The following is a 27,828-nucleotide window of genomic DNA, read 5'->3' as shown; positions in this document are numbered from 1 at the left end:
ACTTCTACTTTTGAAGAGTTTTAAAATTAATTTAGAATCAAACACGGAAGTGTTTGACTGTACCGTTTGTGTTTTTATTTTATTATTTCATCTCTGACTTTTTCCTTTGCATCCAAGAAAAAGTCCGAAAGCACCAAATTGCATTCATTGCGCATGAACAAACATGGAAAGTTGTTTATGAATTTTTGTTTGACAGTTTCTTCCATCTTACCATCCTGAGATTAGAATGATATTCAACCACTATTGACAACAATTTAAAGTAAGACAGAAACCTATCACGTACCTTCTCTCACACTGCAAATATATTTTAAAACTGTGAAACATTTTTGTCGATTTTTGAATAATTAGTCGTGTTTCTACACGATCTGTAAACATGGTAAAATTAAAAAAAACTTGGAGTTCGAAATTTAAATTTCATCAACTTGCAGGGTTCGCAATAGATTAACATCAGCTGAGTCTAGGTACATAGGGAGTCTACAGAAGTATTTTGATTTTAGTAGTGTGCAATAGGATTGATATCAGTCGTGTCCGTACTGAATGATATCATTTTTTTTAATTCTTATAATTAAGATGTGAAAATCCATGGATCACACAAGCGGGATATTTCACATTATCGGGATCGTACGCCCTGATTTCATGTTCGCCCTAGGTTAGTTCGCACTGAGTTTGTTTGCCCCTGGTGATCCGTTCGCCCTATTTTCATTTATGATATGTATATGTTACATTAAAAAAAGAAATATATACATGTAAGTTTCTCTAAACTTACCGTGGTTACTTGCAAGCAAAACTACGACTTTCTGGTATTTATATCTCTGGGTCGGCTAGATCAGCTTTTGGGTTCTTCTGGCTCTAGTTTACGACTGCCGGCAGATCCGAAACGAGGCTCTCTCGTCTTCCGGATCTGCCTCCAATGTGGAGCACCACCAATGACCCTGAGGTACTACACTCCCCCCAACTTTGTACAAAAGGAGTAACCCCGGGTAAAAACAAAAGATCATGCTAGGGAAATCAGTAGGGAATATACTAAAAACAGGATCAGAAACACAGTAGACCCGCCCCCACCCATGCCCTATGGAGACTGAACTACAGTTGGTCACCCCCCATTCCCCTCACCCTCGGGATCCCCATGACACACCCCCCAGGATTAGGCATATATACATCCTTCCCTTTTGGCCAACGGGCCCTCAAACTCATTACTAAGAGCCAACTGGCTATAACTATGGTTAATTTAGGAGCCAACGGGCTGTAAATTCATTTACTGGAAGCCAACTGGCTATAACTATTTTATCTAACAATTGTAACTGGCCAACTGGCCTTTCTGTTGCTATGTACATGTATTGGGAGTTGCCCACCTACGGGTTAACTCCGTACAGACGGCTACCATTGAGGTGGGCCACCCGTACAATTTCCCTCGGTGAGTCTGCCCTCACTGTCCCCACCACCTTTGCCATCTCATAAAGGTAATGAGGGTGGCCATGCCGTGCATTCGGTGGGGGGAAGTAAGGGGCATCACTCTCCAAGAGAATCCTGTATGGGGGCACCGACCTCAAGGCCTCCTTCTGCTCAGAGTTAAAGGACCTGACACCCATACCAAACCCGAAGAAAGCATTGCGGTATGAGTCCTGCCACTCCCGCACCTGAGCAATCCCCCCCTGGAAACAGTGGAGATGAATCAGCTGTAGCGGATTAACAACCACACTCTTCAGAACCTCTAAGACCTCGCGATGGGCTCGGGCGTGAACCCTATCCAGTCTGCCACCCCTAATGTGCAGGACCACAGGCTGGTCAAAGCGGCAGGACTGGAGTGCCCATCGCAAGGTCGATATCTGCCGGGCGTGTAGTTTTTCCTCCACAGTGAAATCCACTCCCACCTCTCCAAGGGCGGACACACTCGGGTGAGACACCAGTTGGTGGAACTGGTGCTGAGCGGCGTCCTCAAACTGCCCAGCACTCTTTGGGTGGATTCCCACTGCTCCAACCCACCCTGGCTCCAGCCTCAAAGGCACACTGGGCCAAGTCTTCGGGTCACAGAAAACTGCAACCCCTCCAGCCAGCTTGACTGGATCCACAGGGACAGGGTCCAACCGCACCCTTAGGAAATCACCCAGAGATGTCCGAGAAGGCAGCCCCATCTTGGTCAGGGACCTATCCAGATGCATATGGCTGTCAAAAGCCTCCGGAAGATCCCTGCACAATTGAGACTCCACTCCCCTACTCCCTGAGGGATTCCCCGGGTACTTTGATCCCTGTGCCCCCACAGATGAGGATGAGCCTCTTGACCCTAGACTCGGAAGTGACCTGCTGGGACCAGGACGTGGAAGAGACATGAGGGAGGGTACAGGCCGGGTGGGGAGGGACATGAGGGAGGGAATGGACCTGGGAGAGGGCCCCGTGGAACTAAACGCCCCAACCTGCCCCATGGGCCTGGGAGTCCCCTGTGTGCAAACCGGAGCCCCCAGCCTGCTTAAAACTCCTGCCTTGGCTGGTGGACTCCCCTGCTCACTAGAGGAGCTCGCCTGGGACGGCTCACTGGAGCTGAGGTTAACCTTCCCCAGAAAGGCCTGACGCTGATGTTCCTGTAGTAGAGCCATCAACTCCACCTGCGCCCTCCAATGCATAAGGACTGCAGGTGAGTTTATTGGCGACAGCGTGAAGGTTCGCGGAACCTCCCACCGCGCCAATTGGCACACTGCTGCCATGGCTCCCCACTCAGCGGTCAAGTCCTCTGGAGTCAGCCCCACAGTCTCCAGCTGGCTTATCACCCAATGGATGGGGTCCCCAACAGCAGCCCCCCCCAGGGCCCTGAAGAGTGTGCTCAGCGATGTGAGGCGCACCCGGGCTAACCCTGGGTAGGAGACTACCAGGTCACGGAACACCTCGATATGGAGTGAGACTTTCCACCACCACCCCAGGGCCCTTCCAAGATGGTGTCAGTTTCCGACATTTTCCCTTGATGGTGGCCGTGTCCAATTGATACACTAGATCCCCCACCTTAAACCTTTTGACTACCACCTTGAGATCGTAATCCCTTTTGAGGCGTTCTTGTGCCGTTTTTAGATTGGCCCTGGCCAGCTCGTGTGCCCCTTGGATGGCCTCCTCTGAGTCTGAAACATATTTTTCTCTATCCTGAATTTCCTCCCCCTGTGGCCCCCTGAACATCAACTCAGCAGGTTGATTGACTCTGCCCAACATGAGATGATTAGGAGTAAACCCGGTGCTTCTACTGACTGAAGCACGGAACGCACCAGCTAATTGCGGAAGGAATAGATCCCAGGACTTTTGATTTTTTCCCACAAAGCACCGCACTGAAGCCATCAGCGTTCGATTGCAACGCTCTACTTGACCATTGGAGGAGGGGCGGTATGGGGTGGTTCTACTTTTGTGTATTTGAAGCAGGTCACACATGGCTTTAAACAGATGGGATTCAAAGTTCCTCCCCTGATCAGTGAATACCTGAAAGGGACTTCCGAAACGGGAGAAGAACTCATTCACTGCCGTACGGGCTGTTAGTTCTGCGCCCTGGGCGGGGAGAGGGACACATTCCACCCATTTGGTAAACTGATCGATCATCATGAGGATATGTTCATTTCCTCGTTCTGTTTTTGGGAGGGGCCCCACAAAATCTAGATGAACCCTTTCCATTGGTGCCCCGGCGTGATGTTTCACCATAGGGTGACGGTTTGGGCGAGTAGCCTTTTTGTTTTGGCTACACAAAGCACTTAATTGAAATATCAATTTCATTCTCTTCTCTATTAATTCTATATGTAGGCAGAACAGAAGATTTGTACATTTAAAGATACCTTTTTAATTACCAAAGTGACAGTAACCAAACATTATTTAAATAATTCAAACTTTGAAACATGCATTTTATTTTAAGTGACTTGTTAATTTTATTTGTGATACATTCATATTGCTAAATAAACACCCTAAGGGGTCATGCCAATAAAACTTATAGAATAATCAATTATAAGGGCTGATTATTGTTACATAAACAAATCTGTGTTCTAATCTGAATAATTACTAATTAAATATAAGTGACATTACTTAAATGTATTTTTTCTTACAATTAAGTAATTGTTTTAAAATTCTTAAATTAGGAGTTATATTTATTTGAAAGAAAAAAATGTTTTGCTTTATATTTACAGTTTGCCAGTCTACATGGTCTAGACAAATGCTAGACAAACAAAATAGGGTATAAATATCTTATTAAAAGTATTATATTTGTGATTATCACTGAATCCTCTTTAAAATTTAGACAAGTATTTTATATTACCCAGTATTACCCACTAAAACCCAGTAAAAACCGGGTTTTTCCAGTATTTCCCACTGGGCTGGGCAATACTCATAAAACCCGGGTTTTTACCAACCCTGCATAATACATTGTAAATATTTGGCGAAATTATAGACTGACTTCAACATATTCAATTAAATACATGAAATACACACAACACAACACTATAATAAAAAATAAAAATCAGGACGAACGATCTCAGGGGGAAACTGAACTAGGGCGAACAGTAACTAGGGCGAACCGAAATCAGGGCGGAGGGACACGGATTCATATTTCACTTGGAAACCTCTGATTATAATTGCTTACAAAAATGGCTGCTGCTAGAATAACAAAAACAAATTTTGACAATGGTGTGTAATAACGGTGTATCATTTGACGATGGAGGAAGATAATAATTATTGAACAATGGCAGGGATCTTTGACAGTGGCGATTAATATTTTAAATATGGCAGGCCTCCATCATAAAACAGGTCATGGAGATCCCTGTTACAATAGTAAATCTCTGAGACCTCATAGGAAAACCGATTGTTGTAAGACATCAAATCTTCATGGTATTCAAGTGGCACCAATTTCAAAAGCTACAAGGTTTAACTTGTAGTGTTACTTTAAAATACGTGTAGAATTGGAAGTACAGAGATCACAGGCTCTTGTTTAAAGCATTGTTATGGGTCTCAAACCTTATTTTGCCTCCACTATTGCCTGAAGCAAGTGCTTGGAACAGAGATTAGTTTTTTCAAGTGTGCATTGTGTTCTTTGCAAAAGCAAGAAAAAGCTATCCTAGACATACTATAGTTGTCAGGCGTTAGTGATGTCAACATTGCATTCATGTTGATCTGTCCTAAGTGGAATAATATGAAAAATATATATTTATAAGGAATAAAAATGAATTCAGTGTAGTTTTTATTGTTATGAATTTAATAAAATATGAAAGCTAAGGTGAACTGTAAAAAAAATATGCTGACCCCCATACTAAAAATATATTTAATTTTAAGGTATAAGTAGTACACAAAGTTTGACACAATTTTTATTTTATTTTTCAGCTACTGATGGTCAAAGATGGAAGGCCAATTTAACCAGGAACTAACTAACCGTTTAATACATGGCTTGCAACAAACAGGCCAGGATGAACCATATGAGAATGATCAACAACATTATATAGATGAGGAGAATGCAGTTGACTTTCAAAGATATTTAGAGCCAAATTCTCAATTTCTTGGGCAAAATTTTGAAGACATGGACCCTAGCGATTTCCCAGGACAGTCATTTATGAGTAAAGGTGATGGATTGAATTCTCAAAATGAAAGTATGCTTAGAGATGAAGAGCTCATTCAAATAGGTAATAACCAACAAGAGCAAACAGGAAATAATGCAGCATATCAGCGATCCCGTCCAGATGGAAGCCCAATGTTTTCACAGAGCTCTGGTTTTGTAGCTGGTGATAGTGAATCAGTGGTATTTCGTCCAATCAAACAGCTAGATTTCTCTTCTCTTGATGAAACTGCTATGACTGATGTTATTCTGCCAAGAGGAATCAATAGATCTGCATCAACACCTGATCATAATAGCAGAAGTATTTCAATGATCACAAGAGAACAGTTTATTGAAAATTCAGGAATGAATCGTAATGACTCGCCTGATGGAAATTTTTATGAGTTGAAAACTTCCCCAAATCAAAGTGAGCCAGAAGAGGAACTGGATAGTAAGGTTATTTTCTCCCCTTTACATGATCTTAATAATTATCAAGAAGAACATTTTGATTCAGGTATGAAATCTCCGTCCTTGTCAAGACAACAAATGAGACCAAAAGTCTCTCAGAACGTAAACTATGAAAGCACACATGAAAACTTTGAACTTACTCAACAAACACTTAATGAAACAGATATTTCTCCATTTAGAGATAATTACCAAACACAAGGACAACAGAAAGTGGTTAGAAATTCACCACAACAATCTATTCCAACATTTGGTGGGGATAGAAGGTCACCAAAGTATTCACCAAGTCATGGACAGTCTCCCCACCATCACAGTATAAGTCCAAGTCTACAGCATTCACAGCTGTTTGAAACGAGAGAAATATTTGTGTCAGTTCCACAACAAAATCAGTTTGGTCATAGTCCTATAACTCCAGATAGTTTAAATCAGAGTGGAGGATTCAGCCAGAAACTAATTGACCTTGATGAGCCACAAACCCAAAGGTTTCTTTCTTCACAACAGAATCATGAAGCAAATACTGCCAGTATTCACTCAGGTCAGGATAGAGTTTATAACCCTCATCAAAATAAGGTACCAGTCAATAGGAACCAACAAGTACAGAACATGGCTCAAATGTCAGCAGTAGTAAATCAGCATGCAACCAGTGGTGGAAGAGGACAGGCAATGACCAATCCAACACATGATGTACAGATGAAGGACACAAGTAGGTCTCAAATGGCAGCAAGCAACAAACCAGAGGGAAAGCCTGTCGATAAAAAACCATGGAATTATGCAAAAGGGCAAGGAAACAGAGATCAACAATCCTACTTGGAAAAAGGAGCACAGAAAAGGGAAGTTCTTGCCCAGCATGCAAAATCTAGATTGGTAAGAGAGGAACCAAAGGGAAGAGCACAGGAAAAGACTTCCCAACTACCTGTTAAAGCTAAAGGAAATGTGAGAATGGGTAGTGGGCAGTCAACTGAGAGTTTGAACAAAGTTGGAGATTCTTTTCCAGCAAACAGGAATACTAGACAGGCTGTACAGGGCCAGAGTAGAGATAATAGTGTATCAGTATCTAGAGGTAATATTGGTCCTACAGATGGACAAAGTAGATATGGTGGTGTGCCAGTGAATAAAGGAGGAAACAAAGTAGACCGTGGTAGGATTTCAGAGCAACATAAGACAAAGGAAGATTACTCACCTGTCTCACAAATGGAACATTATTCTGAAGCTCATGTAAGTTTTCATGTTCCTATACATTTGATTTAAAGCAACCTATGTTACACTTTTGTGTTGATTTTCTGACATCTTGGATTTTGATTATCATCATACAGAAATTGACTTTGTTAACTTATTTTTTAACTTAGAATTAGGATTTTTAAATAAATCTCAAAAGCAGGTTTGATAACTTTGTGAAATTTAAAAATTAGGTAAAATTTTGTCAGCTTTTTTTCTGGTCCATCTAAGAATACTACAATCATAGTTGAATTTAAATTAGAAATTTTGGTAAGGAAATAAAATATTTTAGAGTTTATTTAGCAACACAAACTTATAAAAAAATGAACCATTTAACAGGTATCTTATTTTTATATATTTTAAACTTTCATTGTAGGATAGTAGTTTGGATGTACAGGGAATGGAAGATGTTCGTAGTCAGTTAAAGAATATGTTGAAATTATCCACGAGCGAATCTAATTCAATGATGGGTAAGTCACCAATATTTAGAGAAGTTTATGAACTTGTAAAGTGTGTGATTGAGTAAAGACCTGAAATATAATATTTATTATTTAGCCTTCTTGTTGCCAGTATTCAATATGGTTGCATTTCATGTGCCAGAAAATATAACCGCTGAACCTACAAAATGTATGTTACGTCACAAGCCCAAATATGGTGTCAATCAATATATGATGTATCTGCCTAATTGAAATTATATATCAGTGGACATTATTTTTTGATTGAAACACATTTTAATAGGTTGAAAAAATTCAATACTCATTAGAATTTGAAAACAGTGAGCTGACTAACTTATTTTTCTTTCTTATTTGTAGGAGCGAAATCATTTGACTTCAATGATGATCATGAGGAAGTTCACAATGAACCATACCCAGGAAATGTGGAATATTCAGTAATGAGGTAACATAATTACTGTTTTATATTAAATATAAGGCATCTGTTGAAGGGAGTGACTACAAATTCCATTCAAAAGGACACCAAATATTAATTAGTTTCATCTAATTCTAATTGGGGCCTCGATGGCCGAGTGGTCTAAGTAGTAACTACTGGAATCACTAGCCAGTCAACACTGAGGTTGTGAGTTCAAACCCTGCTCATGCTAGTGCACTCGACTCCAATCCTAATTGACTAGGATTGTCAGCTATCCTATCGAAGGTCTTCCTTCACCAATAAAAATTTGCCGCCACGAAATAGCCTAAATGCCAAGATTAAAAGTGATGTTAAAACACCAAAAATCAAAACTCAATCTAATTCCAATTGTACATAGTTATTCTAATGAATAATTCGTATTAAGGGCATACGATACAGTTACAGGGGAGGTAATGACGTTGCTAACGTAAAATGTTATTTTCGCGACGTCAAACTGTGACATATCGGGAAAAGGTGCATTTTTCTACTGATTTTTATCATTCAAACTGATTTAATTTGAAAACGAGTTCATGGACCCCTATTTTTCAAAACAGCAATTTGTTTCATTTTGCAGGGAGATTATGTGACCCAAATTTTATAAAACTGTAAATCGAGGATTTTTTTTAATGTTGATAAACATGCAGCAAAAAATGACGTATTTTCCTCAATTCATGAACATTTGATAAATATGAGTTATTTATGAATAAAAAATGCACAATTTTTTATGATACTTATAAAATACAGAAATTACCGATTATTTAACAAAAAACAATTTGTGTTTATCTTTTATAACAAAAAAGGAATGTCTTTCTTTGGAAAAAAAAATTACGGCCACAAATCTGAATTTTGAGCAAATATACAAAATTTCGACCTCATTTTACTCAAAAAGTAGCACATGAAGGTATATTTTTTTTTTTTTTTTTGATTTAAATGCTTAACCTCACTAGCAGGATGACTGTGTATTTAGTGAAGCAATATGGACCTAAGAAATGAGGGAAATGAGTATATGAGTGTAACCTATTTCTGTTGTTGATTAATGCATCTTATCCTATTTGCAGCATAGTTTAACACTATTGTATTTCTATTGTTCTTTCAGTGGAAATGGTCAGGACAATGTATCAGAGTTACTGGAGAATTTTCCAAGTATCACAGCCTGTATGTGGACAGATAACTCTTCAATAAACAGAAATGATGTATCTGTACAGAATGAAAATACAAGACTGAGAGAAATTTTAGAGAAAGAAAGATATAGAAGAAAGGTATATTGTTAAAATATTATATAAAAACTTCCCAAGGGGTATTTAAAAAACTTTCAAGTGGAAGAAAAAAAACCACTATGGGCAGAAAAAATAAAAGAAAGGACAAATAAAAGACTACAAAACAAATCAAAGAAGTATAAAATGTGAGTAACACAAACCTCATCATAAAACTTGCTTTGAGTCTTGAACGGCAGACAGTTCCTACCCCACTAGTTTCACCTGTCATGTTTTTGTGGCAAGTACACATCCAGTGATTAGTCACATTTGGTGATGACACTATCAAGGAATGAATATGAAAGGCAATTTTGTATAATACAGATTATGTATTTTTGTTGGTTAATTATTGGCATTCTTATATGGAATAAAGCATATCTTGTTGTTGTTTCAGCATTGTGAACAACAGATACAGAAGCTGAATATAAAGGTTAGTTCTTGGTAACAGTGAATTAAGATGATTGATGTAAAGTAAAAATACTAATATTTCTGAATTTGAATTTTCATTTTTAAAACTTTTGTACTGATGTTAAAAATTTCTTTGCATATATGCATTTGGTAAAGTAGGACTACTTTCACTGTACTTCAAATTTTGATATTTTTGGGTAGTTTTGCATAAAATCAAAAATGTCAAATGAACAAAAAAAAATTATTATACAAATGTTTAGATTTTGTTAATCCATTTGATTACTATATGTTTTTATGAAAAATAATTAATAAAACAATTTTTAACTACCAATCAGGCAGTTTTTGATAATTTATGAGAAATATATTTTATGCCTTGTGCAGTTAACACAATTAATTTGAATTATCTCCCTTACATGGATATTCAGAATATTTTAAAACTATTCATACTTTTTTGACAGCATTTAGAAACACAACAACAGCTAGCAGTTGCAGTGTCTACAGATAAACGGAAAGATATAATGATTGAACAGTTAGACAAGGTAATTCACCAAATATACTTTTTAACAGTATGAAAATAGGGAGATGTGGTATGATCGCTAATAAGACAATTATCCAATGAAGTAAGCAACCATATGGCCTTCAACATTTAGAAAAACTAGACCCCTATAGTTGGCTACATAAAGCCCTGGCCTGAAAAATATAAAACAATTCAATTTAGAATACTAATGCCCTAATTTTAATGAAACAATTTATGCAAAAACAAATAAGACAAACATGAGCCAACATCACACTGAACAAGAGACATCTGACTTTGAACAGACTCATAAAAAATATGGCTGGATTAAATATTTTTGAGAGCACTCAACCCATCCCCTTACCTGGGACAGTGGTGTTACAGCACAACATAAGGACAAACTATATATCAATTGAAATAGGCTTAACTTATAAAGCAGAAAGACATCTAACAAAAACTCAGATCAGACGTGGCAGGGTATTTATATATCGCAACAACAACAAAAAATACAAAGTATAGATCTGAGGGCAGTGGCGGTAACTGTCATCTTGTTGAATAGGTATTTTTTCATAAAGTTATTCATTGTACATGTAAAAAAGATAATTTTATCAAATATATGCAAATTAAAAAAAACTATTCAGTAGTTGAATAACTGATTATCTATATGAATCTGAAAGTGACATAAACTAAGTGACCTTTTATTTATTTTCTAGCAATTGGGTAAAGTATTAGAAGGATGGAAGGTACAAGATCATGAGAAGACAATATCACTGGAGAAAAATAGACAGGAGAAAATGAAACTTGAAGAAACAATAAACAAACAACAAAAGGTATTCTTTTAATCTTGCTTCTATTATTTATGTGATCATATTTTTGGGGGGCACTGGTGAGTCTCAAGCTGAGGTCCTAATCTATAAAAATATTTTTAAAAGTCACCAAGACTGATTGCAAATTGTAACTCAATTATACCTTTATTATACTAATATTTGAATATTGATGTTTGAAGGCAAGACATTTCAATGGGTCAACCCTTCTTAGTGGAAAACAATGGATCTTCATGGGGATGAATAGGATATAAAGTTATGCTAAAAGATTTTTTATGAAAGAGAAATAATATGAAACACCTAAGGTTTAATCTGAGTTTTGTACTGCTTTGCAGGTGATAGATTCCTTTGAACAAGACATGACTCAAGCTTTAGAGGTGGTGAGAGTTGAAAGAGATGAAGCAGAGACCACTGTAGAGGAACTAAGATCACAGGTATGTGTTGTTCATCTTAGTCAGTATCTTGTTAGTATAGACAATACAGAAGAGTTGCTTAGTGGCTTGTCAACAATAGTAGGTGGGCAAATTGTTTTACTTCTCTGTTAGGTTGAAATTTTGGTTTAGGTAATTTACATTATATAGTTGTGGTGTAACACAAAACATATTCATTGTGATGTAAACTTTAAAAAAAAAAATAGAGAACAAAGTATGGTTTTGAGCCAGATTTTGCTGATCACTGAATACGGAAATATAATTATGATATATGAAATATGAAGTAGAAATGTCTTTTGACTTTGAAAAATACCAGAGTAGGAATTTTTGAATTTAAAGATTTATTTTCTATGATTTTTTTTCCATAAAAGGGAAACATAAATGATATTTTTATAAACATGAAAGTTTAGTGATCACCTTTTTAAGATTTATGCTGGTGTGTTGCTTTCTTTTATAATTTTAATTGATTTTGCAGTTTGAAGAAAAGGAAAGGAATAGAAGACATGCAGAGGAGATGTTAGACACAGAAAGAGAGAAGTCGAGTTTGATAAAGCAGGAATTAGATATGATAAAAGATAACAGAGATCAGATGGATAAAAAATTCCAACAATTACAGGATAGGATGTATCAGGTACTGTATTCATTTTATCTCAGATAATATAAATAAGTCTTATTGTATGAAAGGAAATACTTTTTACAGTTCGTCAGGAGGAATAGTCAAATAATTGCTATTTTTTTTTATAACGCTTCAATTTTTTTTACTGCATTTTTATTGTGATTTTATGCACAATCAATCTTGTACATAAGCATTAACATGAAAGAACATAGGGTGATATACATGTAGTAAGATACACATATATGTCTTATTAACCTTTATCCAAAATTATTTCCCACCATATTAAACCATTCATATATTTATTGTAGGAACAAGACAATTGGTTCAAAAGAGAACAGGAACTATTGAACAAGATAGACCAGGTGTCTGAATCAAATGTTAAAGTTGTTCAACAAGAAAAGGTTGGCACATGTTCATGATTATATTATAATACACGAGTTATAGTGTCGGAATCTGTTTCTCTAATGCTTTTTATCGTTCTTTTTCAAAGATTTTCAGAAACTTGTGTTCTTTATATTCAACGTCATCAGGCATTGTCGCCTTTTTAGCTCACCTGGCCCGAAGGGCCAAGTGAGCTTTTCTCACCACTTGGCGTCCGTCGTCCGTCGTCGTCGTCCGTCGTCGTCCGTCGTCGTCGTCGTTAACAATTTACATTTTGAACTTCTTCTAGAGAACCACTGAATGGAATGAAACCAAACATGGCATGAATGTTCCTTATGAGGTGCTAACCAAGTGTTGTTACTTTGTTGCCGATCCATCATCCAAGATGGCCGCCAGCGGGGGACTTAGTTTAACATAGGACCCTATGGGAAATGCATACAAATGACTTCTTCTAGAGAACCACTAAATGGAATGAAACCAAACATAGCATGAATGTTCCTTATGGAGTGCTGACCAAGTGTTGTTACTTTGTAGCTGATCCATCATCCAAGATGGCCGCCAGGGGGGGACTTAGTTTAACATAGGACCCTATGGGAAATGCATACAAATGACTTCTTTTAGAGAACCACTGAATGGAATGAAACCAAACATGGCATGAATATTCCTTATGAGGTGATGACCAAGTGTTGTTACTTTGTTGCTGATCCATCATCCAAGATGGCTGCCAGCCGGGGACTTAGTTTAACATAGGACCCTATGGGAAATGCATACAAATGACTTCTTTTAGAGAACCACTGAATGGAATAAAACCAAACATAGCATGAATGTTCCTTATGGGGTGCTGACCAAGTGTTGTTACTTTGTAGCCGATCCATTATCCAAGATGGCCGCCAGCGGGGGACTTAGTTTAACATAGGACCCTATGGGAAATGCATACAAATGACTTCTTCTAGAGAACCACTAAATGGAATGAAACCAAACATAGCATGAATGTTCCTTATGGAGTGCTGACCAAGTGTTGTTACTTTGTAGCTGATCCATCATTCAAGATGGCCGCCAGCGGGGGACTTAGTTTAACATAGTACCCTATGGGAAATGCATACAAATGACTTCTTTTAGAGAACCACTGAATGGAATGAAACCAAACATGGCATGAATGTTCCTTATGAGGTGCTGACCAAGTGTTGTTACTTTGTTGCTGATCCATCATCCAAGATGGCTGCCAGCCGGGGACTTAGTTTAACATAGGACCCTATGGGAAATGCATACAAATGACTTCTTTTAGAGAACCACTGAATGGAATAAAACCAAACATAGCATGAATGTTCCTTATAGGGTGCTGACCAAGTGTTGTTACTTTGTAGCCGATCCATCATCCAAGATGGCCGCCAGCATGGGACTTAGTTTAACATAGGACCCTATGGGAAATGCATACAAATGACTTCTTTTAGAGAACCACTGAATGGAATGAAATCAAACATGGCATGAATGTTCCTAATGTGGTGCTGACCAAGTGTTGTTACTTTGTAGCCGATCCATTATCCAAGATGGCCGCCAGCGGGGGACTTAGTTTAACATAGGACCCTGTGGGAAATGCATACAAATGACTTCTTCTAGAGAACCACTGAATGGAATAAAACCAAACATTGCATGAATGTTCCTTATGAGTGCTGACCAAGTGTTGTTACTTTGTAGCCGATCCATCATCTAAGATGGCCGCCAGCAGGGGACTTAGTTTAACATAGGACCCTATGGGAAATGCATACAAATGACTTCTTTTAGAGAACCACTGAATGGAATAAAACCAAACATGGCATGAATGTTCCTTATGAGGTGCTGACCAAGTGTTGTTACTTTGTAGCCGATCCGTCATCCAAGATGGCCGCCAGTGGGGGACTTTTGAATGAAATTAAAGATGTTCCTTTCCTTATAAATGAGGTTGTGTTGTCACTTTTAGCCAAATTTTATATTTTTTTATATGATTTCAAAAACCCAAGTAGAATCAGGTGAGCGATACAGGCTCTTGAGAGCCTCTAGTTTCATGATGTCACAATAGGAAAATTCAGAAGAAAACAAAACATGAAGATGTCATAATCAAATTTCGACTAATCATTTGCCGAGAACAGATTTTTCACTAGTGAGGAGAAATAATTTTCTCACACTGCTCAGGAAATGTATATATAGTACAAAAATTAGAGAAATGGAAGATTTGCCTTTTGAGCTTATATAAGTTGACATAGAAATTTTACTTTCCTTTGTTTATTACATTAAAAATAATATTTTTTAGAAACAATAAGAGCTTAGAATAGGGATATTTGTTGTGTATCCCAAATATTGATAAAGCCAATACAATTTGTATGTGAAAAAAGCAAAGTTGCTTTGGCCTTTTGGTGTATGGGTAATATGTTAATTCAATGGCTTCCTTTTGAGTTTCCCACATTACTTAAAATATAAGAAAATGAAGAATTGTAATGATTCTTGTTTATTTCCAGGACAAAAATGAAGAATTGTCAAATCGCAACAGAGTGATGGAAGAAGAAGTACATGAAATTCAGAAAATTATAAAGAAGATGGAAATGGAACATGATGCTGTTCTGAGAGAAAAGGTATTCTATTCATGACTTAAAAACCATTCTGAAGAAAAACTATGATTTAGGCCTTAAATCTATTATGTTTTTAAACTTCTCTAATATGTAAAATTGAATGTTAATGCTTGCATGACAAGACAACATTGATTATTTTGTTTCTTTTCTACAGATTGCAAGATCATAAAATGACAATGAATTTGTAAAATTTGTTAAACATTTTAACCATCCGACTCAAACCTGGGAAGAAATAAGATAGGTCACCACCAAATTAAAACTTTGCACAAAAAGGCCGGTAAATAACTATACCTTCTATTTGTATTGAAGATTATGAATCCAACTACATAATTGTTTGTTTCATTGATACCAGAAACAAGAAGTGCTTAGTTAAAGCAACACAGTTGTTTAACATTTATCTGTAAATGAACAGTTATGACTTTCATGCAGATGAAAAGTGCCTTGTGAGTTAATGAAATCAACATAGCAAAACTGGAACCTCTGATAAAGGTTATGATTTGTATTGGTAGCCATACACTTAGATAATTAAGCTGTCAAAGTGGTGGTTACTTTATTTGGGGTATGTGATTCACAAGTCAGATAGGAATGATAGTTATTTAACCATTGAATAATGTTTGTTTTAGGAAAGCCTCAAAGTAGAGATGGGTATAATGGAAGCAAAGTTTGAAAGTTCACAGAGAACATTAGAGGCTGAGCTAGCTTCACAGATGGAAAAAGAGGTAAATATCTGAAAATTATTTTTTCTGCATTTATTAAAATTTGATTAAAATTTGAATAAAAAGATGCATGTACAATTATTTGTCTGAAAACTACAGAAAAAATATGCTGATGTTATGATAAAGGATTCAATTTTTATTTTAGAATATTTCTTTAGTTAAAATTTATTCTATCTGTTAATTTTTAACAGTATTTATTGTTTTTATCTTTAATAATTTCTCATTACATTTAGCTAAAGCTATTTCTCATTATTCCTGTTTAGTATCATACAAGGGTATTTATCATTGACTTTGTTCATTTTAGATTTCAGATCAGATGTCAGACCTTCAAAAACGTGTTGAAAAAAATGACAGTGAGATGAGAGAAAAACATTATGAACATACAAAGGAATTAAATCAACGTCATAAAGAAGATTTAGAGAAACACCTGGCTAACTTTCATAGACAGCTAAAAGATAGGGATGATGAAAATCGTAGACAAATACAGGAATATGAAGAAAAGTATGGCTTTATCTGAAGGGATCTTTGTTTTATAGTTTACTTGTATAACTCAGAAGAGAGAACAATGATTTTCATGATAAAGTTAAATGATATATTGCAAATTCATTTATTTTCATGGATTGAGAAAAAGTTGTGTATTCATGGATTTTTGAAATAGTGTATTCACTAAAGTCTGACGTATTTTTTTTGTTGAAAATTGAATACCTGTTTTACATTTACCCACAAAATCCACTGAAATTTGTACCCAATGAATATTTATGAATTAACAGAAATGTTTATTTAAAGTTGTTTAAATCTTAACTAGAAGAGTTTTGTATAATTTTAGGCTTCAAGCATACAGAGCAGAAATAAGTAATTTACAGGATACTAAACAAAAACTGGAGAAACAGAGGTAAATATTCAATGTATATACTTACATAACTAATGAATTAATTATGACATTATATAAGTAGCAAACAAATTACTGTAGGTTTATGATTTTGATAATTACATTGGAGTAGACTTATGTCAAATTCATTTGAAAATGCTTGCCATGTACACACTGGAAATCAAATAAGCAAATACATCTCTCTATATTGTGAAAGTTCATACTCATACAACACATGTCATGTTAATCAACAACTGAAACAATCACATGTTGCCGTGGTGGTGATAAAAAATTGTTTATCTAAGTACTTCCCTTTTTTTTTTAATCTTCATATTATTTTGATGTCAGTCACTTGTACTTGTCACCACACTGGAGTTTTTAATCAGAAATCATGTTATTACTGCAATGCTTAGTATAGCTTACCCAATGACTATAATATTCTGTGGTTATTTTTAGAACTGATATATTGCTGAAACTTCAACAAATGATGCAGTCACAATGGAATGAAGCCCTCAGTCTGCTGGCTACTACTCCTCAGAGAAAGGTATTGTTTATTTTAAGACACAGTTACAATTTTTACTTGCATTAACCTTGTCATATTCATATTTATTTAAAAGTTATATATACTTCCTAAAATCAATGTTAAAAGCACTTTTGCAATGATTTCTGTTGTAGGTGAGGTTTTTATACGACCGCAAAAAATTTTAATTTTTCGTCGTATATTGCTATCACTTTGGCGTCATCGTCGTCCGAATACTTTTAGTTTTCGCACTCTAACTTTAGTAAAAGTGAATAGAAATTTATGAAATTTTAACACAAGGTTAATGACCACAAAAGGAAGGTTGGGATTGATTTTGGAAGTTTTGATCTCTACATTTTAGGAATAAGGGGCCAAAAAGGGCCCAAATAAGCATTTTCTTGGTTTTTGCACAATAACTTAAGTTTAAGTAAATAGAAATCTATGAAATTTTGAATCAAGGTTTATGACCACAATAGGAAGGTTGGGATTGATTTTTTGGAGTTTTGGTTCTAACAGTTAAGAATTAGGGGTTAAAAAAGGGCCTAAATAAGCATATTCTTTTTTTTAGGTTAAGTAAGTAGAAATCAATTGGAGTTATCTTTCTTTGTATAGAATAGTAGTTGAATCAACTTTAATCATTGTTTTATGCAATATACAATGTATTATCATTTTTAGTACCAACTGATGAATTAAAACAATCTTTATCATTCAGTGATAACAAGTTCTTTTTATTACATTTTAATATTGTATGATGTATTTAAATGAGCAGTTATATTATTGTCAAAAAGGGCCCAAATAAGCATTATTCTTGGTTTTTGCACAATAACTTTAGTATAAGTGAATAGAAATCAATGAAATTTAAATACAAGGTTTATGACCATAAAAGGAAGGTCAAGATTGATTTTGGGAGTTTTGGTCCCAACAGTTTGGGAAAAAGGGGCCCAAAGGGTCCAAAACTAAACTTTGTTTGATTTCATCAAAAATTGAATAATTGGGTTTCTTTGATATGCCGAATCCAACTGTGTATATAGATTCCTTATTTTTGGTCCAGTTTTCAAATTGGTCTACATTACGGTCCAAAGGGTCCAAAATTAAACTTAGTTGGATTTTAACAAAAATTGAATCCTTGGGGTTCTTTGATATGCTGAATCTAAAAATGTACTAAGATTTTTGATTATTTGCCCAGTTTTCAAGTTGGTCCAGATAGGGGTCTAAAATAAAACTTTGTTTGATTTCATCAAAAATTGAATAATTGGGGTTCTTTGATATGCCAAATCTATTTGTGTTAGTAGATTCTTAATATTTGGTCCCGTTTTCAAATTGGTCTTCATTAAGGTCTAAAGGGTCCAAAATTAAACTAAGTTTGATTTAAACAAAAATTGAATTCTTGCGCTTCTTTGATATGCTGTATCTAAACATGTACTTAGTTTTTGATTATGGGCCCAGTTTTCAAGTTGGTCCATATCAGGATTCAAAATTATTATATTAAGTATTGTGCAATAGCAAGAAATTTTCAATAGCACAGTATTCAGCAATAGCATGAAATCTTCAATTGTACAGTATTGTGCAATAGCAAGACATTTTCAATTGCACAAAATGGTTCAATAGCAAGAAATCTTCAATTGACAGTATTGCGCAATAGCAAGAAATATCTAATTGCACAATATTGTGCAATAGCAATCAATTTTCAATTGGAGTTATCTTTCTTTGTCCAGAATAGATATTTGTGCAAAAGCAAGATATTTTCAATATTCTTTGAAATTTTAGTTATTGTTCTTTGTCCAGAATAGTAGTTGAATCAACTTAAATCATTGTTTTATACAATATACATTTCATTTTCACTTTTACTACCAACTAATAAATTAAAACAATCTTTACCATTTAGTGATAACAAGCACTTTTTATACATTTTAATATTTTATGATGTATATAAATGAGCAGTTATTGTTGCAAACTCCCTTAGAAATTTGAATTGAGATCAGTTTTGGAATAAGGGAAAGGGGGATGTGAAAACAAAATTGGGGGGGAGGGGGTCAATTTTTCTCATTTCAGATTTCATAAATAAAAAGAAAATTTCTTCAAACATTTTTTTGAGAGGATTAATATTCAACAGCATAGTGAATTGCTCAAAGGCAATTTTTTTTTAATTTCATTAGACCACATTCATTCTGTGTCAGAAACCTATGCTGTGTCAACTATTTAATCACAATCCAAATTTAGAGCTGAATCCAGCTTGAATGTTGTGTCCATACTTTCCCAAACCGTTCAGGGTTCAACCTCTGCGGTCGTATTAAGCTGCGCCTTGCGGAGCATCTGGTTGATAGACTGTTTCACAGGAAAATTTGTGTTGCCAATAAAAACAACTTGACCGTTTGAATTCATGTTACTTATGAAAAAATAAAACATAATAACAACAGATGTTAAAAAACAAAAGAATTGTTAAGATTAATCACATTTTCCACAGAACTTTACATTTGTTTGTTAGTGAAATAGTCATGTTTACACATTATCTCTAGGAAAAGTGTTTCAACTTATATGAACAACAATATATTTGGATGTTTGTATATGTTACAGAGAGGACAGTTCAATGGCCCGTCAAAAGTTGCTGAGTTTAGTCTTTCCCAAAATGGAACTAATTCTAGGCCTAGAGAAGACAACTCACTTCAGCTCTCTGACCTTAGCAGTAGAGAACAGGCACCGTCTGCTGCACAAAGGGGAAATAAATCTCGTATGACAAGAGATGATGTTCCTGTTTCCACTGAAGTAAATTTGACAGATTTTCAGACATCTTTGCATATGCAACAACTTTTACAAAGGTAAACTACTATTTGTTTTTGGGTTGTTGTCTTTTATGCTAACTCATTGCACATGCTCATGCATACTTTATATTTACAGTATTGATAAGCTATGTTAAGTGCAGTTAGGATATACACAGTTGTTCTTTGTAACTTTTAAAAAGTATTTGAACTACATATACCATTATGCAAATCTTATGGATCTTCAGTAAGAAAAGTTTTACAGTGTTGTATTTAGATTCAAGTAATTATAATTTAGTATAGGTATGATCAATTATAGTTGCAACACATGGCGCCAACAGGATTTATATTATAGTTAGTTGTGAATTTATTTGACTTAAGTATATTAAGGAAAGTACTAGACTCTTTATATGTACATCAAAAATGTGATAACACATCTGACCTTGAAAGCATGTTTCAATTATCCTTTCTCTTCTAGCCTCCCTCTGTGCATTGCTTTATTGCTTTCATGTTGAGAATTCTTGGAGTCCCGTGTAAACAAACATATATCCTTTATTCACTGTACTGTTTGAACTATGCTGTCTTTTTTCAGTCTTTCAAGCTTCACAACACAGCCTTTCCCAGCATATGGTAATGGACAACCTGCTAACCAACAGGACAATGATGTTTACCCTGATCCTCACCAGACCCTTCCTCTGAGACCTGAAATGTCATACAGTACCCATGAGGAGACAAAATCTGCATCTTATCCATCCTCTCCTAATCCTAAGAAAGTTTATCACCAAGGAAATATATCTCAAGGTCATAACCAAGGAAATTTAATTCAAGGTCATCACCAAGGAAATGTATCTCAAGGTCATCATCAAGGAAATGTATCTCAAGGTCACCACCAAGGAAATGTATCTCGAGGTCATCACCAAGGACATTTATCTCAAAGTCATCACCAAGGAAATGTATCTCAAGGTTATCATCAAGAAAATGTATCTGAAAGTTATCCCGAAGGAAATGATTCTGAAGGTCATGCGCTTCAGAGTCCTGCTATGAGTTATTCACATCCTCCTCTGAGTTATCCTGTAGATGAAACAGATGAATTTAATAATCATCTACAAATGTTACTGAATGCCAACAGACCTGACCCTCCAGTTTTAACAGGGTCAAGGAATGATTCTGTTAGTCAAGGACATGCTCTTAATATGAGCCAGATGTCTTCTGTGGTTGGATTAAAAAATGATTCACAAAACTATGGACATGTTCAATCAAATGCAAGTCAAGTTCAAGGTCAACAACACCCTCATAGACAAACTTATAGTGAATCTGTTGATCATTGGCTTAGACAATCATTGAGGTCACAGGACAATCAGTCACATGATTTAAACAAGTCACATGCTAGTCATGTGAGTAGTCATCAGGATGATTACATTGGCCAAATGGGAATGGCTGTGCCTATCCGTCCACCACAACAACAAGAGAGTTTTATAGCTCCACCAGATTCTGAGTTATCTAGTCATCACCCAGGTAAATATAAATTAGTATCACTATTCAAGAAAAAAGTTTATCCTAAAATCAATTAGATGTGGTATGATTGCCAATAAGACAACTCTCCACAAGAGATAAAATGACACAGAAATTTACAACTATAGGTCATTGTACAGCCTTCAACAATGAACAAAGCCCATACCTCATAGTCATCTATAAAAGGCCCTGAAATGACAAATGTAAAACAATTCAAAATAGAAAACTAACAGCCTAATTAATGTACAAAAAATGAATGAAAAACAAATATGTATCACATCATCAAATGACAACCACTGAATTACATGCTCTTGACTTGGGACAGGCACATACATACAGAATGTGGCAGGGTTAAACATGTCAAGACTTATTTTATACTTTTTTTGTATGTTTCTTCTTTATTTACCTCATTTATCTATAGAATAGTGCATATATATTAAATTTTGCATTTATACAATTTTGGGACCCTTTATTTTGAAGCTTATAACTTAAAAGCTTTGTTAGTAAATTTATATAAAAAATTACATCATTACAAAGAAACATTTAAAAAAATAAAAATCATGCATAAGATTAATTATTATAGTTTTTTTTTTTTTCATATTTGTTAATTATTTTTGCTGAACTGTGTAGAATTCATTGACAGTTCAATATAGTTCAATATTCTGTTACTTTTGTATCATGTTTGTTCATATTTATGAATACATTCAATATTTTTTTACTCGTGTGTCATGTTTGTTCATCCTTATATGTATTCAATTACAGATATGTCCCATCTTCATCAGCAACCTCAGTCAGCATGTTACTCCCCGCCAACTAAACAGACAAGAACGCAAGCTTTACAACAGGACCATGATCCTTTACTCAATGAATCTGTCAGGTAGTTACTTACTTTGAAATTAGAAATTTGTGCGCCTTTGTTGTAGACTAGATTTCCATAGAATTGATGGTAGATGTGAGGAGTCATGGAAAAGGGAAAAGGGGGGGGGGAGTATTTGTCTGTAATACTTGAAATAAAGCAGAGTGGTATGAGGCAAATTACTTTTTGATGAATTGATGCCAAAAAATGACATTTTTTTTATTATCAAACCCTCTCCCCTGAATTAGCCACTGGATGTGATTGAACCAAAATGGTGTAACATGTCTTGCAGCATTAGAATAAGTAATAACTGCTGCTTGGAATGGTCATTCACTATCTTGGAGTGAAAATAGTTTGTGCGATTTAACTACATTTTAAGGATATGTTTACACTTTATATTATTAGTGATGTATACAGATGACTAGAATGATCTTAAATTGAGGTTTAGAAAAATACATTATAACTTCTCAGTTGCCACCATCTATATTTTAACCACTTTTAAGTGTATATTTATTACTAAAAAGATGTGGTGAGATTGCCAATTAGATAATTATCTATCAAAGCTCAAATAACATAGATAAACATGGTCACTGTACAGCTTTCAACAATGAAAAACTCATACTGTACACTAAAAGGCCCCAACATATTATACAGATAGCCAAAATGATCTTAACATTAAGTTACAAGTTAGTGAAATATGTTACATTTTACCTTTCAATTGCCACCATTTACATTTTTACTACACTTTAAGTATGTTTTTATACTTAAAATAGTATAAAACAGTTGTAAATAGATGGCTTAAATGATATTAAATTAAGTTTTAGAAAAATACATCATGTCTTAATTTCTTATCCTGATTTTCAGACTTGCCAATGAATACAATGAGATCTCAGATAAAGTTGAAGAGCATGAGTACAGACAGGGAGAGTTACAACATTATATACACATGGTAGGTAGGAATTTATGTTGACTCATACAGGGGATGCTCTGCTTTGTGAATCTCTTAAATGTTGACCAACATGGTGGTCATGGCTTAAAACAAGGATGTTTATTATCTAGAAAAGCCCTAGCAAATAAATCTGTTGAATGACTATTTATAGGAGATATTGCCCTTATAGGATGATTTTAACCAATTTTTCAAATGTTTGCCTATTATATTGAAAAATTTGATAGATAGACTTTAAATTGCAAAAAATAATCAGTAATAACAGATTAAACAATGAGTGCATGGATGAATAGAGGGTAAAAATGATATAGATGTTATAGATTTTTACTTTTTTGTGTTTTTATTTGTTAGCTTAAAAACTATAATATGAAAAAAAAAACCTTTTTAATAATTAGCAAGATTTATCAGGACAAAATCTACAATTTCAACATGGCTATAATAGTTTGTTGACTCCTTCTTAGCTAATTAAAACAGGAGATTGAATGTTCATTATCAAGTTTAAAGTTTAGAAGGGCCTTCGTGGCCAAAAGGTCCAAGTAGTTACTACTGTAACCACTTGCCAGTCAACACTGAGGTTGTGAGTTCAAATCCTGCTGGTGGGATGAACTCGACTTCAATCCTAATTGACTAGGATTGTCAGTTTTCCTATCGGAAGTCAATGGTTTTTTAAGGAACTTTGGCTTCCTGCACCAATAAAAACTTGCTGCCACTAAATAGCCTAAATGAGGTGCTTAAAAGTGATGATCACAAAATGAAACTGTTATCATTTTTTTACAGCTTTTACAGAAACCCCCTGGTGATCCAGGGATAGATCAAGATGAACATGCATCAATATTTTCTCATGATCAAACAGGTATGTATTGTATATTTCTTAGTACACAATGTAGTATAATTGATATAGGACAATTTACTAATAAAGATTAATAAACATTCAACAATTTTCATTTTCAATACAACCATTTTTCAAGTACAAAACTTAATTATTAATTAATCATTTTTTCTTAAATTGATAACTAAAATGCATAAATAATTATTTCATTAACAAAATGAGGTGTGCATAATAATTAGTTTTAAAAACAAAATTTAGTACAAGATATCTCAGTTATTTCATTAGTACATTTTTTATTTCAATCCTGGTCTTTTTTAGGAGGTTGTGTTCTATTAAAGTATTGATGCACCAATTATAACTAATATTTGTTTATTTAACTGTAGAAGAATTAGATTTAAACGATACGGCTCAAGCAGCACAGATACAGAGAGAATTGTCACGGATACAAGAATTACGGGAGAAACCAGCATTGCATGATGAAACAGACAGAAGAGCTGTTAAAGTACCAACAGCACAGGGCAGTAAAGCTGTTGGTATGTATATCATGAATTATAAGAGCCCCCTTTTTAATTGGGGGAAGACTGAAAGTAATCAGCTTTATAATGCATGCATCTGTTGGTCAAAATTGTTGCACTCTCCAACTTTTATTCTTTTTGGAGTTTGGTAATGAAACTTGGAATTATTATTCACTGCTAGAAGGTGTGCAACATAAAAAAATGATAAGCTTAAAGTGAAAGTTGTGGTAAAAAAAATATTTCAACTTGGCCATCCCTATGCAAATTTGTTTCAGCCCTCTTTGAGTTTGGAGATTTATTAGTGTTGAATCAGTCAAATTTCTGCCTTTCAACATGATAACTTAAGAATTGAATGGTTCTTTTTGTTAATTCATTTGGATTTAAAAGTGTTGGCTGAAGTAAATTTTGTATGAAGTGCGGAACTGTTTCATTCTAAAAATGTATGCATGCCTAATGCTGTAACAACTCTATGGAACTACTAAAAGAAACATTCAATACTAATAATTACATTTTTTCACTATGACAATGAAAACATGATTACTATCAAGTTTTCTTTTATTTACCTGTGCACTCTATTGTGGAAACATGTGTCATCATGTATGTTACAATTCCTGCAATTTATTTTGAAATGAAGAATGAAGCAAAATTGCTGTTGGCCAATCAAAATAACGTATAGTAAAGAAACATACATCTTATGTCATTATTTCTTAATTAAATTTACATTACAATTAACTTGTTTTACTAAAGATTTGTAATTATTTATTTTTTGAGATAATGAAATTATTTTCTTTAAAGGCAATTCTTTCCAAGGAGTACTACAGCCAGAACATTTGGCAGAAATCTCAAAATACCTTGAGAAACATAAGGATCAATTATCAGGGAAAACTAATGAGGATGAACATTTAGTAGAAATTGTCAGCTTACTTAGAAATATGCAGATACAGTATGTATTATATCATGTAGATAGAAAATATGTTTAGGGTCTAGGACATAAGGCCCTAAACAACAGACCCCTTTACAAATCACCACCAGACAAAAGCCCTCCTAGACACATTCTTATTTAATGAATGAATGAAGTAAATGAAAAAAAGCGTTTTCTTCCAATGTATAATATTCATTTGATTTGCAAAACATTTATCACTGTATATTATGGACAAAATATGTTGACATGCATAAGTTTTGATTGTGTACTTTGTATAAGATACCAAATTACCAAAAAAAATCAACAAAATTCAGATTTATTAATACAAATCTTTTACAACCAACAATAATGCAAGATTGATAAATATGATTAAAAAATATGATGCAGTAGAATATTGATAACAAATAACTACCAGTTTTTCTTGTCACATTTTTAGCATTGATAAAAATATTGAAATAATTTGATTTTCTAGTAGTGTACACTGTTATTGCTATATAAGATTACAGACATTGGCTATCATAATACTTTAGAAAATATATATTTTAGAAATCCACAAAAAACAGTTAATTTTAGACAACAAGTTGAATCACCAAGGTCGCCTAGGGATAAAGTGAAGAAAAATCTGAGAGGTCAGATGTCAAAGGTGAGAACACTAACACTAGTATTCAGACAGTAATCATCATAAAAAAGGGTTTTATAGGTATTTGCACGTCTCTAATGGTTTACCATTTTGTTTGTCTTTTGATCAATCTTGGTTATTGATTTGCAGAAAAAATGATATCACTAAAATCCTATTTTTCCCCTGTATATCAAAAAAGGCTTCTGCAACCTTTATCAGGGAAAGATTTGTGAGAAAAAAAATATAAACATTTTGAGTTTTATTACAATGTAAATGCTTTTAAACAAATGTCAGTTTCTATTATGATTAAGAAACTGTTGAAATTCATAAGTGCTGACACAGTTTAAAACCATCACCAATCAATCAACTGCTAAGAATATTTAGTCAATTGTGTATCATAAGTAAAACCTTGTATAATTCATTATCTGGTCTTATAAAAAGTTATAAGAAAATCTGTATTTTTAAATTGTATATTAAAGGTATCAGATAGTGCTCAATCAAGACCGGATACCAGTCAAGGTCAAAATGGAAAATCTCAAGGGCAGACAAAGAAAATAGAAAGAAAAGTAGCATCTGTTGGTCCTAATAGACATATTCAAAATAAAGGAAAGAATGCTGCATGGAAATGATGAAGAAGAATTTTTACATATTTATTTTAAAGATCTGAATAAGAATTATAAATTGTGGTTGTATCTTCAACAGATAATTCATAGCAATTCGTGTAATGATTACAAATTTGTAGCAGTAAAAATATAAAATCTCCAAATCTGATTTGGACTGCTTATAAGAAGTTTTATTTAATGAGTTTTTAGTTCAAAGTTAAGACTACTATTTTTTTCAACTTTGAAAAGATTTAGAGATTATTGTACACATTTTTCTTTAAAATGAAATTGAATAAGGCATAAATTAACTTTTCTGTTAAGGCATATTAATGAAATTGGAGCTTTTATAATGACATGGTTGTAATTTATGTGTCTTAAATATTTATTTATTTTACAATTTATGTATGACTATTTATTATGTTACATAAATCTATTTTTACAAGTATATGCATGTCTTTGGTTTTTTTTAAAATCATGAACAATAGAATCAAGGTTTTGTTCATGTGTCAAATATCTGTACACATATACCAGTCTATATCACTGACATAGTGCTTCTAATCTTACCTGATCAAAAAACTAATATTCAGACACAAACATATTCTTGTTTTGTCCATTCGTAAGTACGAAATGCAAAGTTTTTTTCAGTTTGCTTAATGATAGAAATTACATTTCCGTTTTCATTTGTTTGTATCTAATTGATTTTTAGCTCACCTTGCATAAAAAGCCAAGTAAGCCTTTTCTCATCTTTTAGCTTCTTTCTCCTGTTGTCATCAGTCATCCTTGTTTGATAACTTATACAAAAGTCTTCTCCTTTGACACTGTTGGTCCAAATGTAATCAAATTTGGCTAAAATATTATTGATGTGTTAAGTTTTAAAGATGATCCAGTCTTCAAACGAAGATATGATACTCAGTCTGACAATATACATTAGATAAAAAAAGAATGTGTGTGTTTACATCAATGATAAAGGATTGCAATTCAAACAAACATAAGTAATGTAGAGGTCATCAAA

The 27,828-nt window shown here is 34.4% G+C and overlaps 2 protein-coding genes across 2 annotated transcripts; one reads left to right on the top strand and one right to left on the bottom strand.

The window, feature by feature from the left end:
• The first annotated feature begins 120 nt into the window (after nucleotides 1-120).
• On the top strand, nucleotides 121-27,261 carry LOC134711579 (uncharacterized). Its single transcript, XM_063572261.1, has 25 exons — nucleotides 121-259; nucleotides 5,332-7,219; nucleotides 7,596-7,689; nucleotides 8,032-8,116; nucleotides 9,222-9,384; nucleotides 9,773-9,808; nucleotides 10,245-10,325; nucleotides 11,014-11,130; nucleotides 11,460-11,558; nucleotides 12,031-12,186; nucleotides 12,480-12,572; nucleotides 15,045-15,158; nucleotides 15,779-15,874; nucleotides 16,176-16,372; nucleotides 16,698-16,763; nucleotides 17,196-17,283; nucleotides 19,834-20,075; nucleotides 20,608-21,530; nucleotides 22,290-22,404; nucleotides 23,248-23,332; nucleotides 24,107-24,182; nucleotides 24,542-24,691; nucleotides 25,469-25,616; nucleotides 26,142-26,238; nucleotides 26,694-27,261. The coding sequence occupies exons 2-25, from the start codon at nucleotides 5,348-5,350 to the stop codon at nucleotides 26,841-26,843; spliced, it is 5,343 nt and encodes a 1,780-aa protein (XP_063428331.1). The 5' UTR covers nucleotides 121-259; nucleotides 5,332-5,347; the 3' UTR covers nucleotides 26,844-27,261.
• Nucleotides 1,353-2,699, bottom strand: LOC134710813 (putative deoxyribonuclease TATDN2). Its single transcript, XM_063571211.1, has one exon. The coding sequence runs from the start codon at nucleotides 2,697-2,699 to the stop codon at nucleotides 1,353-1,355; it is 1,347 nt and encodes a 448-aa protein (XP_063427281.1).
• Nucleotides 27,262-27,828: the final 567 nt, after the last annotated feature.

This window comes from Mytilus trossulus, chromosome 3, assembly GCF_036588685.1.
Source record: "Mytilus trossulus isolate FHL-02 chromosome 3, PNRI_Mtr1.1.1.hap1, whole genome shotgun sequence".
NCBI lineage: Eukaryota > Metazoa > Mollusca > Bivalvia > Mytilida > Mytilidae > Mytilus > Mytilus trossulus.
Note: the sequence above shows the minus strand (reverse complement) of the source record. Positions and strands in the feature narration are given on the sequence as shown.